This window comes from Agelaius phoeniceus, chromosome 3 (genome assembly GCF_051311805.1).
Source record: "Agelaius phoeniceus isolate bAgePho1 chromosome 3, bAgePho1.hap1, whole genome shotgun sequence".
Taxonomy (NCBI): Eukaryota; Metazoa; Chordata; class Aves; order Passeriformes; family Icteridae; genus Agelaius; species Agelaius phoeniceus.
In genome coordinates this window covers 39,087,462-39,105,815 of record NC_135267.1, presented here as the reverse complement: position 1 = coordinate 39,105,815, position 18,354 = coordinate 39,087,462, and the positions used below count along the sequence as shown (strand labels likewise).

The 18,354-nt window shown below is 37.1% G+C and overlaps 1 protein-coding gene across 1 annotated transcript in view; it reads left to right on the top strand.

Annotated features, from left to right (window-relative positions):
* NBAS (NBAS subunit of NRZ tethering complex) overlaps nucleotides 1-18,354 on the top strand; it is a 161,214-nt gene that overhangs the window by 27,646 nt on the left and 115,214 nt on the right. Inside the window, exons 18-23 of the mRNA XM_054630256.2 lie at nucleotides 712-846; nucleotides 1,118-1,196; nucleotides 1,916-2,017; nucleotides 2,320-2,456; nucleotides 17,353-17,436; nucleotides 17,860-18,013. Coding sequence (XP_054486231.2) covers nucleotides 712-846; nucleotides 1,118-1,196; nucleotides 1,916-2,017; nucleotides 2,320-2,456; nucleotides 17,353-17,436; nucleotides 17,860-18,013 — 691 coding nt within the window. The remainder of the gene's footprint in view (nucleotides 1-711; nucleotides 847-1,117; nucleotides 1,197-1,915; nucleotides 2,018-2,319; nucleotides 2,457-17,352; nucleotides 17,437-17,859; nucleotides 18,014-18,354) is intronic.

Genomic DNA, 18,354 nt, shown 5'->3' with positions numbered 1-18,354 from the left:
GGATAAATATTTTATACTAATTTGGTAATTTTTTTTTCTTATCAACCTCTAGTGAAAATATTGGGAAGCTTTTGCAGGACATAAAGAAAGGTCATGCTCTGACTCAGACTCTTCTATAGATGTCCATAAAGTACCTATAAATTTTATCTCTCTATGTATATAAAATACAGTGTTCATTGTAAATATATTCCCTCTAATTTCTTTGTCAGAGGGAATTTATGATGTCAGTATTTTACTATGAGAATCGGTTTCTCTTGCTGCTTCTGAAAGCTGCAACTAACCCTATAAATGTGTTTGGTTATGTCTTAGTTGTATTGATCAAGCAGAAGCAAGACACAGTAGAGAATTCTCCTCAGTGTTCAGTTTCTGGTGGTAGAAATAGAAAGAGGCTGTTCTTTTCTTTGTGCAGACTTCTATTGCCATTGTGTGCTGGAGAGCTGCTGCCAATCCAGTTGCTGGCTGTGGAATTTAGAAACTTCTATCAAGTTTGGTTTTGGTTTGTTTTAGGGAGGGAGTGGAAACAGGAGTTGATGTCACTTGTTGGCTTGGGAAGAATCCCTGCTTGTTTAAAACATAAAAATTCAGTATTTTTCTATAAATATGCAGATTTTTAGTCAAAACATAGACAAAAAGCTGTTTTAATATGTCTCTTCAAAAATGATTTAATTTCTTTTTTTCCCCTTTGCTTAGATTGTTGATTTTGTCTTCCAGATTTATCTTACCAGGGGAAGTGGACATTGAAATTCCCTATGAAGACCTTCTGTCACCAGATGAAGAAATGGATACTAGAAAGGAAAAGGAGGCCAAGAAGCGTCAAGAACTGCTAGCATCAGTAAACTTCTCAAAGTAAATGAAATGTTAAGCCATGTTTTATTCAGAATTATAGGTTTATAATAACTACACAGTTGCAAGAACATAATTACTCTTATATATATTATTCCTACTAGAAAAGTGGTTTAAATTTTAATTGGCATTATATTGTGTCAAAGTTCTCGGTTTAGCTAATTTCTTGCTATATCCCAGTGCACAAAGTCATTAAAATGCGTAACCTTTGTCTTCATATGCATCTGACATAAAATATTAATGGTAAATGTGAAAATTCCTGTTCTGAACACAGGCTGACCCTGGAACAGAAGGAGCTGTGCCGTAGCAGGCTGAAGCTGTTAACTTACCTTGATCGCCTTGAGACCTATGAGGTGAGTTCTTCTGAGTTCTCACACCACAGGTATTCCTGCAGCTTTTGCAGCACATCATCTTACCATTTTTTGTTATTTATTGTGGTATTAATGTTTATTGCCTTGTTGAAAGGCTATAAACTCCAGTCTATCAGTGGAGAAAAGTAAGATGTTTTCTGTTTGAGTGACTGTGTTTCTCCTGCTTCACTGTTTTCAAAGGATGGCTTCTTGCCTTGACAGTTGCAGTTGGGCAAAAGCCTGCTTTGAGCATCCTGTGTCTGCAGGGAATTGAGTTATGCAACTACATGGGATGTAGAGTTCAGGCAGGGTTACTGTGATACCCCTGTCTGTCAAATTGACAAGTTCTGTGCAGGTTCTCTAACAAATCTTTTTCTTCCATGAGCTTACGAATGTGAAAGTTTTTGGAATGTCAAGCTGTATTTTACTAGGTTTTTAAATTTAAAGTTTGCAGTTGGTAATGCACACACTCCCATTTATGGCTTTTACCACATCCCTGTAATTAATGATGTCTAAACCTTAATTAAAATAAGGGAGAAAATGGTCTTAGCTTATCAACCAAAAGTGCATCTGTTTTTTTATACTGAAACAAAAAACCCAGCACACTTTTCAGCATATATCTCATACTTACTCATCCTAGGATAAAAAGATGTGTGGACTTCTTGATGCTTTTGTAAATCCCATATAAAAAGCAGTCTTTTTTTTTTTTTTTTTTTTTTAAGGAAATCCTTGGAGGGCCTCATGCAGCTGAACATTATGATGGAGAATTCTTTAAGAAGTTCAGAAATCAGAATATTGTACTTTCAGCAAGAACTTATGCTCGGGTATTAATATTTATGTTGCTAGAATCCAATGTTATTTTGATATTGCTCTTTTCACTAAAGTGCTTTTTCCTCCTCCTTTTGAACTTGGTTGAATCTCAATGGAAATTTAAGAGGTGGTGTCTTTGTTTGATTTTAAATAAATGAATGCTGTGACCCTGACCTTGTTTTTTTTGTTGCAAAAGAAAATTTAAAAATGAACTGTTTGTTGTATGACCTAAACTTTCTTGCTCATTTTCATTACATTGCTCTATTTTCAGTCTAAATCAGTCTTAAGCTCTGCAACTTACTGTTCTGTTCTTCAGGAAAGCAATGTCAGAGCCCTGGAAATTTTGTTCACTTTCCATGGATCAGCTTTACTTCCACACAGACAGGCGATTCTCTCCAATTTTCCAGAGACCACTTCACCACACGAGTATGCTTTGCTGTTACCTGAAGCTTGGTAAGGGTGCATTGATAGATACTAACTCAAAGAGACAAGATTTTTAGATTAATACATAAATTAGTTTCCATGTATGGCACTCTGTTATTAGTTATTATCTGGAATCAAAAGAGCAGCTTTGTCTGTATGGGTCTTGACTTTACCAGTCATCATTTTCTGCTTTACTTTGTGCCATTTGTGGAATCCTTTTGGTCGTTAACAGGAAAGTAGAGATCTTAGAGGTTCTTTGCTCCATTACATATCTAAGAGGGAACATGGACTTTTCTGACCTGAAACTGCTCACATTTTCACCTGTGTAGTACAGGTCTTTAATTGGCTTGTGAAAGGAATAATAAAAGTGTTTAGGTCCCTGGAAGCAAATGCATTTTTCTGGATTTGTTTTGTGAAGTAATTTAACACTTAAGCAGTCAGTAACTTCAGAAACATTAATCTTCTTGGTACTAATTCTTATGTAACTTGGTAAGGTAGAATTATGAAAAGCTTTAAATACAGACTTTCCTATTGTTTCATTTCAGCATAAAAGGTTGTTTTACTGTAAATTTAATTTTTCTAAGAGAGTCTTCCTTGAACATCGTAATTAAGTTCTTTATATTATTAGAAGAATTTTTTGCTTTTAGAGTGTTTCTTTTCGACGCTTCAATTATGATATTAGTTTTGAAGCATATTGTTCAGTGCTCATAAAGAGATGGACAGATTTCATTATTTGGTATTTTACAATAGGACTTTGAAGGCTTACTTAAAGAGGGAAAGTTTCTGGAGAAGCTAATAGATTTTTTTTGTAGTCTTTCATTATTATAGTCAAGCTTTTCATTTCAAGGTTTTGCCAGTCCCATTTGGGCAATTCTTCTTTTAAAATAGGGTTTTTCAATTCATTCCCCTGAAACTTTTCCTAATTCAAAACACTTACCAGTTTTGTTGTCCCTGAAGAGAAAGAACAGTCTTTATTTCATGATAGCTAATGCTTCCCTTTTTATTTGTTGGTAGTATTAGGAACACATTTAGTGATTTAATTAAGGTATGAAAACACTTGTTTTATCCTTTTCTTTCAAGTACAAGTTAGGACCATGAAGATAAATTATTGAAGTGTTTATAAAATTGATAAAACATATTCCAGTCTTTCTCTTTTTTTAAGGTTTAGAATGTGACACATAGGGAAGAATGGTCATCTTAAATATGGTTATGATCCATTGTTGGTCATAAATAGGGTCCTTGTGTTTCTGAAGGGTTATTTGTTCTTGGTTTTGTTGTTTTTCTTTTTTTTAATACAATTTTTTTACTTTGTTGTTTGGTTTGTTTACAAAACTGACTTATGTGCCAAGAGACAAGATGACAGCTAAAATAAAACATTTCACTAGTGATCTAGTAGTAAAGATGTGAAGTTATGGGCTAAGAACTTAGTTTTGTCTGCTATTGAAAAATGAAAGTATATATTTTGAATTTTTATTCTCATAGCAGACAGAACTTTCCAGTGCTAGGATCAGGTATGTGTAGATTCACACTTTTTATCCTCCAGATTGCAGAATAGACAATACTGTGTGTTTTTTTAAGTTTTTGACTTTGGACAACTAAAAAATGAGGATGAGATTAACACAAATCCCATATATTTATAAAACAAAAAATACACTGTATATTTGATATAAGCTTTTTCTAAAACTGTTTCTCTGCTACAAAACTGATTGCTCATAATGTTGTTAAATATACTCCCTAAACCAATATTTTAGTAATGTGGTTAATATGTACAGATGACAGTATCTATCAATGAGACTAATATACTAATGAAATAGATTTAAGTTGTATAAAGTGACATTTTCTTACTATATTAAGGAGGCTTCTGGCAATTCTTGTTTCATGTGAATTGAAGAGAATTGAAGTTCTTAGTAATTTTTTGTGACTTTATTGTCCTTGTCTCTCTGGTGGTTGTTTTTTAGGGAGTTTATTAGTATGGTAAAATTACTGACATGCTGTGGATATGAGCTCTCTAGCTTATGTAGCTTGTAATTACAGGCATCTCAGGACAAGCAGTGACTCAATCTGTGTTGATGAACTTTGACTTTAAGCAAATAGATTCTGAATCAGGAAAGGACTATCTGGTTTTCCTTCTGAAATTTCACACTGTTGCAGCTGGGAAATAGGGGGTATCTTTCAGGAGGTGAGCTTTTTACCTTTCAGTTGCAAAAAAAGGCTGCTCTCTAGTGATTTCTCTTAGATCCTTGTTTTTTCTGAAAATTTTTGGTCACAGTATTTGTACCAGCAGATTTCAGTAGGGTATTTGGTGCATGTAGAAAGTCCACTGACACAGATCAGCTGATGGCATTGCCTGTTCAGGAGTGCAGCCTGATCCAGTGGCCTTACTTAAAGAGCACCTTGTTCGTGCCTTGTGGCTGCCTTTGTTGCTCAGTTTCCTGCAGCTCAGACCCCCTGCTGATCAGAAAGGGTTTTGATGGAGGTGTCTTCTGCATCTTCCTGTATGGCTCTGTGTGTGTTTGTGTGTGTAGGATGAAGCACTGTTTTAAATTTACCATATTGTGTCTGTGTACACTGCACACTTCGAACAATAAGGGGGTTGATTCCCAGCTGGAGCTCTGTGAGGTGACACTCATCCCTATGGGAATTCACTACATTGCTCTATGCTCACTTAGTTCTTCCATCTCAAGGGAATCTGGCAGAGGAGAAACATGAGATTGTGTAGCAGGTGCTGCCTTGTTAGTGCATGGAACAGATGAAGTGGGTAAGCAGGCACCTCCATCTACAGCCAGGGTAAGGGCACTGAAACAGTTGCTTGCTGTGCACCCCCACCAACATGAGCACACATTCAAGTGCTATATATGATGAACTTCCTAACCTGTTAAGAAATGTTTTTGTAAAGGTTGTGTTCATCTGTGTCCTTCAGTTCAGCTGCCAGAACTAAATTCTAAGTACCTGCTGAAAGAAAGGTTCCTTTGGTTAGTGCATTCTGTAGGCATAAAGTAGGTGTTTTTCTTGTACTTGGATGTGTAATTTACATCAGGATGGCATTTAAAGGGCAGTGTCACAAAAATTTGAGGTCTTGTCAGTCGAGGAAGAGCTGGCATAACAAATGGAGGAAAAAAGTAGATTTTTTTTCCCTTTTGTGATAGGTTATTAGGAAATACATATGTTTTTTTCTTGTATCTGCTTGTAAAAAGTCTCAAATGGTAGATATACTTTTGTTTCTCATTTTTGGCACATATTTTATAGCTTAGCATCTTTTGGGGTTACTCAGAACAGTTCAGGAGTTCTGTGTCTAAGCAGGGAATTTATGTATTCATGAGACTTCTGCAAAAGTCTGTGATTTAAGTAAGCTCAACAGCTCCCTAGTTGAGAAGGAATCTGAAATACAAAGACACATTGGTGGCTGTAAATGGTATTGGCTTCAAATTGGTATTGTGATAGATGAACATTACTAAGTAATGTGTTTTTGGAGAATTTGGATTGTAATGTTTTCGTACTCTTTTCATATTATTTCTCAGCTTCTTTTATGTTGATGGCTCCTGTGTCTCTGCTGTCTCTTTTTGGGATTCATGCTCCTTCTCAAAGATCCATCAGATGCACAGACTACATCTGTTAGGACAACTAGAATGAAGGTGGTAAAAGTTCAGGCATTCAAAGGAGCTGATAGCTCTTTTTGATCTCTGTTTTAATAGTTATAGCTAGTGTTCTTAGTCTATAGTTAAGACTGTTGCCCTGAGGTTTTTAAATGTGATCTAGGAAAACAGTGTTTTACTGCCATTATAAATACATAACCAGAGTATTTTTCCATTTTTAAAAGTTTCTTATCCTTTGTACTAGGGTTAACTGCTGTATTATAGCATTACTGCTATAATTTTCAACTCACAGAAGTCTGGAACTTCAAATGTGTGGTTCCCTCAGCAGCCATAAGTCCGCTATATTGCACATTATGCTATAGTAAAAATCTTCCCCCTAAGATAGGAATTTTTTATGTTTCTCTGTTTTTGCTTCTTAACTTTTCAAATACCGGTGTTCAGTTGTGACATAAAGTGAATTTTTACTGGAGAGTGCTGGATGAACTCCATTTGCCTGATGAACTGGGATGGGAATGTGGAAGTATCTCCTAAAACCTTAGTGAAGGTTTTAAAACCTGACAATTTCCATGTAGTTGACTTTCATCTACGAATGAGTAAGTACTACTAAGAGTTCATAAGCAGTTGACTTTGCCCTTCCATAATGATATCTTCTCCTGAACTAGGTTTTTAGTTATTGCCTGTGGCACTGCAGTTTCAATAAAGCTCTTAGAGTTTCATCTCTTCCCTTCCTTATATGTGCATGTAAATAGATTTGATAGTGGAACGTCTGTGGAACTGTCTAATATATAGTCCCCTCTTTTTAATATTATTTTTTATCTTGTGAAGCTAAACTGCTTTTGTTTTTTAGTTTAATTCAGAGGTGTTCATGTTAAAAGAATTAATCTCACGGTCAGTTCCCTTTTTGAATTTGTTTGAATTCATTTGTATAGTGCTACAGTGAAAATAATAAGGGCCTGTGTTTTATGTGCATGTCTTTTATCTTTGCACTAATAGGAAGAAAAAAACCAGTTCAGAGGAAGAAATGTAGGTAATTTCAAGGATGTATTTGGTAGAAAAAAAACCAGCAGATCTTACCTTCTACTACGAAGTAGAAAAAATAATTTTTGAGAGAAAGATTAACTTGTCGTGATGACACTCATGCTCTTGTCTGGATTGACTTCTGGTGGGAGCAGGGAAGGTTCTTGTCCATGTAAAAATAAAGCAGTGGTTTGGAGGAAGAGAGACTCTTCTGCAAGCTGCTTGTGTGTGAATCTGTGATAACAAGAGGAATAGCCAGGAGGCTGCTGCAGACAGTGAGCTGGCGAAAGTACCCTATGTAGATGTTGCTTGTGAGGAGTTTTTGAAGAAGAGAATGAGAACTTGAAGCCATGAGGGAGCTGTGGAGAACATGAACTGTCAGGGAGGAAGGAGGGAAGTTTCACAGGACCTGCTGTGCTGGAGCTGAGGTGTCATTTAGCTGAGAGAGCCGAGTATGTTCAGCATGGAGAAGGTTTTAGACAGGCCAGTAGCAGCCTTCACATAACTTCCTGTAGCATGTGAGTTGAACTGTGGCTGTGCTGTTTATCCACAGATCATCATCAGGGTTTCCTTTGTATTTCTGGCTAGTTAATGCTGGACTTGTCCTGACTTCATCTACCATGTGTGTCTCTTGCCTACGTAGTCCTGAACTGGGATTTGGCTTGCCTTGTCCAATCTTCTAATGAGGTGTACCACAGCTGTTGTCTCATTTGTTCATTGCTCTTTTACAGGGTTTAGAATAAAATTTCTCCCAGAAACATTCATTATGCTTTATAAATGTACACTTCTGAAGTAGTATTTCATTATTTGGTGGCAGACAGCTTTGATCTTACTTGGAGTTCAGCTTTGTCTTTAAAATAGCTTTCAAAAAATCAAAATGGGCTATTGCCTCACAATTTTAATTGTATACATGAGGAAAAAAACCGTGAGCTTCTGAACTGTGCTTGTGTGGTGTTAGCTGACTTTTCTGATGTTTAGATTATTCATTCTGGGTTGTTTAGGAGAGAAGAAAGTTTCCCTCTCCCCAGATTTTATTAGAGGTTAGCCAGCCACATCATTAAAACATAGATTGATTTGTTTATATGAAATCAGTTATAACTTTCTCCTCTGGTGGCAGAGCTGCTTCAGAAGACCTGAAGCAGTCACTGTAGTGTGCATGGCAGGGATTCTGAAGGTTAGCTAACTGTCGTGGCCAAAAGCTGTGGGATACCTTTTCCACTGGTTTATGCAGATCAGCTTTCCCAAAATGCAGGATGTTTTAGGCAGCAGCTGCACTTCAGTCTTGATAAATTTGTCACACCCTATGGGTATTTCTGGAAAATGAAGCACTTCTCTCTCTGCCCACCACTTCTGTATCTGGTAGTATATTGAGCAGTTGGAAACCTAAAAATACATATAATCAGTTCTGTACTTACATATTGGAATATGATCCCAATATTACCAGATGGAACGTGCCTGGGCTCGTCTGGCCCTTGCTGCTTGACCAGAGGTGGCAGCTGTGGTGTTTCACCTCAGAGACACCTTTGGAGGGCTGGATGCTGCAGCTGGGTGCATGGGACAAGTCCAGGCAAGCAGGAACTCAGGTTTTACATCTAATGGAAAGGCTTTAGGTGTGGTGAAGAGGAAAAGGAGATGGATTCTGCTGGAGGGTTAATCCAGAGTTTTATTCCATGGTCTCAGATCTCCGAATCTTGGTAACAGCTCCAGCAGAATCCCGACCGCATGGTCCCTGTGTCTTTGTAAGCCCAGGGAAAGGAGGAGGGGAAGGGGTAGGTGTGCCACCAACCAGGTGGGAGAGGGGCAGTCTCAGGGGACAGTGACACCTGGACTGGCCAATGACCCCAGGGCTGAGAAGCATCTTTGGAACTGCACCAACCAGACAACGCCCTTGCTGGAATGTTAACATTGACAGACAGCACTTAGCAAGGGGGAAGGGAAGGGAAAGGTTGGCACACCTGAGGGACTGGGAGAGGTGAAACAGGACATTGCTTCACACCGCAACACTTACATTTACTAATTCACTGTTCAAATTCTATAATGAAAGAGGAGAATGTTTTCATGCAGTATGAACAATGCAATACATATCCCAGCTGTTTGAGACTGTATATCCGGGATGCATTTCTTATATTTCATCCTCAGCTATGGAATAATTGTGACATAACAAAACTGTTTTAGAGACATAAGAATTGCAGAGCAACAGAAAGTGGCATTGATTTCCCCATTGCTATCTGAGAAGATACAGCCTTTGGACAAAAGAATGTATGATACAGAAAGAGTTTCTAAATTAAATGAAAAAAGAATGTTTTAGTTATTTTATGTATGTATGTAACACACAGGCTTTCAAATGAGGAATAAATGAGTGTTTCTAACTATTTTTCAGACAGGGAGACATGATTAAAAAAGACAGCAAAGATTTATCTACTTCCAAAATGCCCCAAACCTACCTCTAAAAACATCAATGTCTTTCACCAAAAATATACTGTTTCATAAATATGTTGGGGCAAATTGCACTTTGCATTCAATGTGGATGGGTTTACAAGGGAAAAGATTTAAAGAAAAAATATTCTGAATTTTTAACTTGAAGAGTCCTGGAGGCAGGCCTGTTGTATGAAATGCTTAAAAGGGAAAAAAAAAGGAAACCCACACAGTTGGTATTGGTAATGGAGTGAATTGGAATCTGACCTTAAAACTGAGTTAGACCTTCCTCTTTTGAAAGCCTGTCCTTGGAGAGAAAATAATCTGCAGGATTCAATAAGTGAAGTTGATATGATAGAGAAACTACAATAGCAGGGACTTCTTTTGTCAAAGAAAAGAATGGGAAGGATTGCCAAGCCAACATAAACAATAGAGTGAAAAGAGCAATACAGGAAAAGTCAGCTCTTTTTGAAGAAACAGAGTTGAATACCTCCATAATCAGTCAATTTACTGGATTCCAATCATATTTATTCTACTGTTGAAAAGATAGAAGGTAAAAAGGTGGGGGAGAAGCAGTGACTCAGGAAAAATAAATACCTCACAGCCATGTGAGGTATACATTTGCATACAATTATAGTATGGCACAGCTGATAGTTTTTGGTTGGGAAAGAAAGCCACCTGCCTTGATGACTACAGTGGTCTGTCAGCAGCCATGTCTGGAATTCCAAGTGCATAGGAATGCAGGCTTAACCTGCACATGTCTCTGACCTCCGTGGGGTTTCAGTTACAAGAACAAACCTGCAGAGTTGTGTAGCACAAGGAGAATGAGCTCTGGATCCAGTGTACAGTGCATAAACAGCAGGCTGTCTGTGCACGCTGAATTCACATTTCAGCCCTGCTACATCTCTCTCTGGTGTGCAGGGCGTGTGTGGAGGTTCTGATGTGCCCCCATTCAGCTGCATTTGCTGTACAGGTGTTGTAAACAAAGCATTGTAGAAAAATGTGAGTTCTACCTCTTTTCAGATATGTGTTCACTTCTGTACCTCTTTGTCTCTTCTGTATGCATGAATTTTCAGACTGCAATGGTATTTTCACACCTGAAGACTTTTTCAACTGACTTGCTTCCATTTTAACAACTACTTTTCCAGAGTTTTGGTGCTCTCTCTTTCTGCATGAGTCACTGAAATAACTGAGAATAGAAATCCAAGGGAAAAAAATAGTCTGTGCTAAAGCATAAGTATCAGTTAAGAACAAACCTTTTTGATAAATGTTGAGATAAAAATAGCATTCTAATCTTTGCCTTTATAGAGGGTTTTGGTACAGGGATGTCTCATCCTTTGTTTGTGTCAAGACTGGTTTATTCCAGTCCTTGTATGTAATTTCAAATACAGGAGTTTTTATTAACTCTTCAGAATGAGGGGAGATAGTAAGGACAGTTCGATACAGTCATGTAGGGGGCAAGAGGAAGTTACATATTTTATTAGTATTGTTAAGAAGGTAAATGGAGTTAGGAGTCATTTCTGAGTGCTGTGGGTTCTGCTGGGTTTTTTTTTTGTGTGTGTGTTCTGAGCTCACCAAGAAACTTACGTGTTAAGAGTAACTTTGCATAAATGCTGATTTATAGGACAAAAAATCAAATATCTTGCACTGTATCTTTATTGGTGGTGTTTTCTTTAAGCATTTAGAGAATATGGGTTCTGAATGCTGCTTGACTCTTGGTGAGAAGTTAAAAGTCTAAAATTCCTCTTTCAACTTACTCCAGTGGTGAACCTGAATACTTTTAAAAAGGAAAATGGAGCCAGAGCAGAAAATACTTTAAAAAGTATTTTCCATGGCTTATCCATACACCTGACTTAAAATATTTTAACTCTGAACTTTTTCTGCTGTGAGAAGGGGAAAAAGATAGAGGTAGACATTTTGCAGCCAAGTTTGCACCGCGTGATGATTCTTTCCCATGAAATGAAAAATCTTCTCCTCTTTAGTGTTTCACAGTGAGGTCTGTTAATAAGCTTTTAGGAAAGACTTCTGAAGTATGCTTTTAGCACTTCAGGAATTGAGGTGTCTGGACAACTGTGGGGTTCACTCCCGCAAAACCTTATACTGAAACATGATATTAGTCTTGGTAGACTTGACCAGAAGGCAAATGGCCAACAGTAGTTTTCAGGAGAGGAAAATAGGTACAGGTAAGCACACTGCAACATTTACTTGAAGTTTCTCAAGTGAGAAATAACATACTTCTATAATATATGGCTCAAATATCCTCAGCTAGATATTTTCTAGATGTGAACTTTCATTAGATTTTATTCCAGTACAGTATTCAAGTACATGGTGGTTTATCTTCTATGCCATGCAGCAGGTAGTTAACAGCTCAGCTACATATTGTGTAAAACAGCATCTGCTGTTTATTGTAAATGAGGCCCAGTCTCATCAGTATTTACGGTATTGTAGGAAGTAAGTACAGTGAAATATAATTTCCTATTTAAGTGAAATGATAACATGAACAACATGGTATCAGTCTTGGCATGTTGTTTTTTTCTTCTAGGTTTCTTCAATCTGCTCTGGCATTTAGGAAAGGGACATCATGCACTTCTTGCCTCTAGTCATTCATATGGCTTGTCTGTACTTTTCACCTTTATTTTTATTGCACTCTTTTGAGAAAACAGCCAGAGAGAGGGTTGTACATTGCTTTGTCTCTTGATGGATTTTGGAGTTGCAGGGAAAGGGGGAAGGAAAGGAACTTTAACAGAGGGCAAAGCCTGGGAACTTGAATTGAGTGAGATCTTCCTTAACTGTTATCTTTTTTAAGCAGTAAACCTTCAGCTTCAGTTGACACTATAAAGCTGGGATGTTAGGGAAGTTATTTTTAATGTAGTCTCTATGTAATTCATGACTTCTGCTATTTGGAAAGGATTATATTTTAAAGTCTATTCCAAAAAATATTTCAAACAGTTGGTATTTAAGGGCAAACCCGAGTGGCTTTTGTGTTATAGGGAAGGCAAAGAAAAAGGGATAGGGAAGAAAGTATAAAATTTTAGCTGGGAAGAGGGAAATACAAATTATTTTCTGAAAATATTAGGGATATGGAGTAGTTGCATGTCTGTAAAAAGAAGCATTTGCTAAGAACTGTTAACTTTAGGCTGGGGTGAGTAATGCTTGCATAAAAATTAAACTTTTTAGTCTCTAATACTTGTATATCAGAGTGAGTAAAGTAACTCAAATATGTTATCAATAATTGGAGGTTAGAAACATGTAATTCATATTGTTACATAACCCAGTTAAAAATATGCAAGTTTTGCCAAATTTAGTGGTAAGCCTTTTGTGCTACTGAATCTGTAAAGATATTACTTCTTTTTTGGAACTATATGTCCTGGATGTACTTCACCACATATGTGGCAAGTATGCTGGATATGACAGCAAAATTATGAAGAATATGTTCAATGTGGTATTTGGCAGTGGACAGGCTTGCGTCACTAGAGTTTCTTTAACTTTTTTTTCTCTTTTATTTTTTTGCCTTTTCAGTCTCATGTGGAGGGATCATAGCATTAGGGTTGTGTTTGTGTGTTTTGAGATGTCTTGGTTCCTTGGGTTCCTTGTCATTCAGATCTCATTCGTGCAGAGTTGGTTTTAAATTTGCATTCTAAATATCTGTATTTGTTTATTTGTAGTAATTTTCTTTTTTTATATTTTTTTACTCTAAAGAGGAAAATGCTGAAGTTTAAATATCCATCAAATGTGCGCACCTCTTTCCTTACTGTTTTGCATGACTTCTTTCTCTTGGTAAGAATCAAAGTAACCACTGGAAGAACAAAGAACAGCCAAACCAAACAGCCAAATCCCCAAATTTTCTTCTGGGCTTCTGAGATTAGATAGGAAGATTTATTTAGCTGGGAAACTCTCTTGCTTAAGAGAGTCATGAAGATTTATTTAGGTGGGAAGCTCTCTTACTTAAGAAAGTCATGAAAGTGCAGGTGACTACTGGGAACAAGACTTTGCTTTCAGAGTAAATACAATAAGTGACATGTGCTGCAGTTTTCTTAAGGGGTTTTGCTGTAATTATTTACTTACTGTGTAAGTAATTGCTCTACTGTCAGGTAAAGGCGTCAGAGACTCTTGCAAAAGCCAGATTTTGAAAGAGAGGGGTAGGGGCACAGTTTGTGTTCTCTTTAGTAGAATAGTTTATTTTGTAAAAGATTTTTAAGATCAAGTCCAGCTTCAAACCTAACACCACCAAGTTCACCTCTGAACCATGTCCTTAAATGCCACACTTTCATGTCTCCTAAATACTTTCCAGCAGTGGAGACTCAGCCAAGAGGTGAGTGAGAGAATCTGACAGAGAGGGTCAGACCTTGTTTTACAGGTTCCTTGGTACTCTTTGGGCTGTTCTTAGTGGAGCTGTGGGTGGGAATGGGACTAAGGGAAGGGCAGGATCTGGTGCATGTTCTTTGCTTTTTCATTCTTCAGCCTCTGAAACTGCTCAGGCCCTCAGGTTGCTTTCAGAGCTTCCATTTGCAGGTGGTCTTTGCCAGCAGCTGAATATTTCTTGCCCCTGTAGTTTATAAAAAAAAGCAATTGCTATTTTATTGTTTTACTAATAAAGAAAAAATCTCAAATGGGCTTGTAGGATTTGACTACATCAAATAATTTTAACAAAGTGCATTACAAATTTTGGGGACAGAATAATAGTTAAGACATTAGTATGTAAGCTAATGTTGGAGGAAAAAGCTATCTTTAATGTGAAATTGGAGTTGTTACCTGAAAATCTTGTCTTAATGTTATTCCCTCATAGTAGTTCTGATACAGTTTTGCAGACATTTGAAACAGCTGCTGAAGTGAAACCCTTATCTGTTGTTTGCTGTATAAAAGCACCTTTTTCCCCATTAAGAAGGTGTGTTAATATTAAAAAAAAGCCCCACTTAATTCCTCCCAAAAGAACAACATCAACGAAAAAACCCCAACTAAACTGACCAACTGAAAAACCAAACAAGCCCCTTGTCACATGAAAACAGGAGGTTTCCTCAAACCCTTCGTGTTTGATTGGTCTCAGACCCTCATGCCAGACCAGTTTGTCAGTGTCCCATTGTGGGGACTCTTCATGGAGTGGTGCTAAGTTGGAGGGCAGTTCTGTGCCAAACAGAGACCCCTCTGGGGTTTGCACACCTTTATTCAAGTGAGTTCCCTGCTGCCAGTGGCTGACAGCCCCCTTGAAGGACTCAGGCTTCCAGTTTATGGAATTCCACTCTTTATTAATAAAATTGTGACAGGTTAAAGTTCAAGGATTGCTGGTGATAGCATCTGACTGCAAAAATGTATTCAAAGCAATATGTATTACGTAATTATATATTCAAAGCAATATGTATTACATAATTACATAATAGCTCTACTCCCTAACAAAAGTTAAGCTCAAAGTTCTCATTTGGTGTGCACAGAACATGGTTCTTACCCAGTGGGCATCCCTGTGGGGCAGAAGACAGGTTCAGCCCATTGGCTGATCCCAGAAGTTGTGATGGAGTCTTTCCTGACTTCTCCCCATTCTTAACTTTTATACTATTTCTTTACATTTAAGTGAAGAAATTAGTATAAAAGTATATACTTTTATACCTATTTAGTGAGGGTTGGAGGTATCTTGGAGGCAGGGAATGTTGGTATAGTATCTGATGTAACGTTGGGACGGGAATATACACCAGTCCTAGGAGAGTGCTTTTGCCATGGTTGATGATTCAACAGCAAGACATCTTCCTTTATCTCCTTTGGGTTTTAGCTGCTCTGGGATTTACCAGCTAAAAATCCTCTGCAAGGATTTCAGCAGAGCCTGGCCATGGTGTCTCCACTCTGCTCCACCCTTCATTTAGGCCCCCTTGGCACATGCTGTGTGGGGGAAATCAGACACACTGATCTCATTCCATGCAGGGAGAAGCAACTGCATTTTCCTCTATAATTTCCATGTTGTTACAGCTGTGTCTATAGCTTTCCACTTTTCTTTAATTTTACCCCCAGTCTTCTCCCCACCTTCACAACCAACCAACCAGCCAACCAACAAACATTCCCTTGAAATGTCTTCTTAAGCCTACTGGGAATGAGAAAAAATTTGCTAAGATATGAAATTGTCTTAGACAAATTCTTTCTAATTTCTTTTCTGTTAAACAGAACACAGAAAAGGAGAGCATTATCATTGAAATATCAAGTCCTGCTTGTACTGTCTTGATTTTATATTTTGAAAGACATTAATCACACATTGGCTTTTCTGGTATTTGACATTTCAGCTGATAAAGAAAATTTTTTCACTACAAACTGGGCCTTCCATAATAACATTCTCAGGTATGACATTTGAAATATGACTGTATTAATTTAGTTTATGAAGTCAGTTTTAAACACTAAATTATGTTATTTAAGTTTTAAACAGCTACAGCACCCCTTATCCCAAAAATGTATGGGCTGATGATGAATCTTTCAAAAATAAGAAAGTGGCTTTATTCCTGTTTATACCACAAATGTTAGTTTGGAGTTTTCTTTATGAGTTACTTTTTAATGATGTTGCTACATGGTGTAAAATTATAAAGGCAGCCATAGAGTATCTTGTTCAGGTGAACTAGAATTGAAAGCAGGTGTTACTATAGCTCTGACACAGGAATTAGCAGTTTTCCACCCTCACTCCTTCATTTGCTTGACTTCGATAATCTGCAAACCTGTCTCTACCATTTTACTGTTGGATTACTACAGCATGTATAATTTGGAGGGTTGGAATGACTGTGTTAAAACCTAAGGTATTGCTTGCTAATGCACAGAGGAGGGAAAGAAAAGAGTGACCGGTGTTCTGGGTGAGATGTGTATGGGCAGGGCAGTTTATGGGCATTCCTTGCTTTGTTCAGTGAGTTTAATGGCTGTTGCTAAATGAGATGGAGTTACTGATTTTTAGCTTATTGTTTCAACTCTTCCTGTATTGTGAAATTGTTGGTTGGAGTTCTGTTTATTTTTAAGGTACTGAGTTACAGTGCTGCTCTTCAAGGGATGAGAAGATTGTGTCAGTTGTTGGTTTATAAATAGGGCTTGTCTGTGTAGTATAGCTGTTGCTGTTTATTTTCAGGTTCAGGAGAAAATGAATTAAATTTAAAATAGCTTATTGTTTCAGTATACTGCACCTCTAATGTCTCTACTTTGTACATGGTTTGTTTCCTATTTCTGCAAGTGCCAGAACCTATAAAGTTCTCTTCCCCATTGGTTTATGTTCTGCATAGCTTGACATGGTTTTCTAGTGTTTTATGCTGCATAAACAGCTAGGCCTTCTACACCAAGCCATAGCTAATTGTTCTAGTAATAATCCGTGATGTTCTTAACCTGCATCTTGAACAGGTTTTTTTTCCCGTCAACCTCAGTATTTAGAAGGTGTTTCATTGTAGAAGCTTGTAGTCAGAAACTCAGATTAAACTTGAGATAAGCACAGCAGGACATATGTAGTTTCAGTAGGAAGATTTGTGCTAAAATTGGAATGATTTTATTTTTTTTTCAAGTTGCGAATATGATAGGTTTTTACTCATTTCTGTCTCTTGTGACAGCATATGAAGTCAGAATACTTCATGTGAAATGGTAAAAACTCTGAAAATATATAATGAGTTCTTTCCTTTGTTTGAAGCATGGTCAGTAAGGAAATTTATTAATCTTTTTTATTTGCTTTTTTAACCAATAGGTAGAATATGGGTTTGTATGGATAACATGCAGGGAAAACTGCACTTTTAAAGCTGCACTAAGAAGTAATGAATCTTAAATAATTGATACTGTAATTGACTGACATGCCTATTATGAATTCACTGAAATATTTTTGTATGCTTTGTATTCCATTACTTGAGTGCCATAACAAATTAAAAGGACATAAAATTATGTAAAGCTTCTCTTTTTTGTCATACCAGCTACAAGAAGGGGACATTGAAAATTCTTCCTTGGAATGAGCAGAAACATCGTGAAGAAGACTGGTGTGAAAAACAAGAATGCAGGTAAGTGTATATAAAAGCAAAAATATAAAGAATTTGTTTAGTAATTCTTAAAATGTGGGAATTGACCCAGAAAGACTCAATATTTCTGTACACATTAACTTGTTTTTTCAGCTTTCGTAGGGACGCTGACTGAGCCAAATGGAAAGCAGAGTTGTGCAAACCTGGATCTTCAGTAGAGAGCGTTCTCTATTATGATCTGTCACATATTTGAAATCTCTTACTAGTTCCGTAGAGAGGATTCTTTCTTTCATGATCTCTCTCCTGTTTAGAATCTTTTAGTAGTTCCTTTGCTGACAAAATCTAACACTCACTGTGGTAGGTTGATCGTATAATTTTCTTTCAGAAGTTTTAGGAAAAAGACTGATGTTAAAAAAAAAATAGGTAAATAAATATATACGTAAATATATACTTATTTTTTTAAAGGATGGTTATTGAACCGACTTTGCAAGATGAAGGCCAGTTTCTGTATGAAAAACAACCTGAATTACTGAAGTACAGGACTACTGACCTTTCTGTAGATCTCGTCACAGATTGGTATTTGAGCCGAGCACAAGAAATTGAAGAGTATGCAATGCAGGTGAGAATAGCAGTGAGGAAATGATGGCTGAGCAGCCTTCTTCAACAGAATCCTTAACAGTCTTATGCATATTAATAGGACACTTCTCCCTCAGTAATGTCTGTCTCCACTTCATTATGGCTTTTGAAGTACTTGTTTTTTCTTCTGCAGTGTACTTAGGCTTGTTCTAAAGTTTACTCAGCCAAATAATTAATCCATAGAAATAAATAAGGAAGCCACTACATTCTGGTTTACCATAGCAGACAGTAGTTCTTTTATAATCCATGAAAAGTGTTTCCCATGCATTTTATGTTTGTAATTGAGGGAGGGAAAGTTGTGCACAGCATGTTGGGAATATGTTG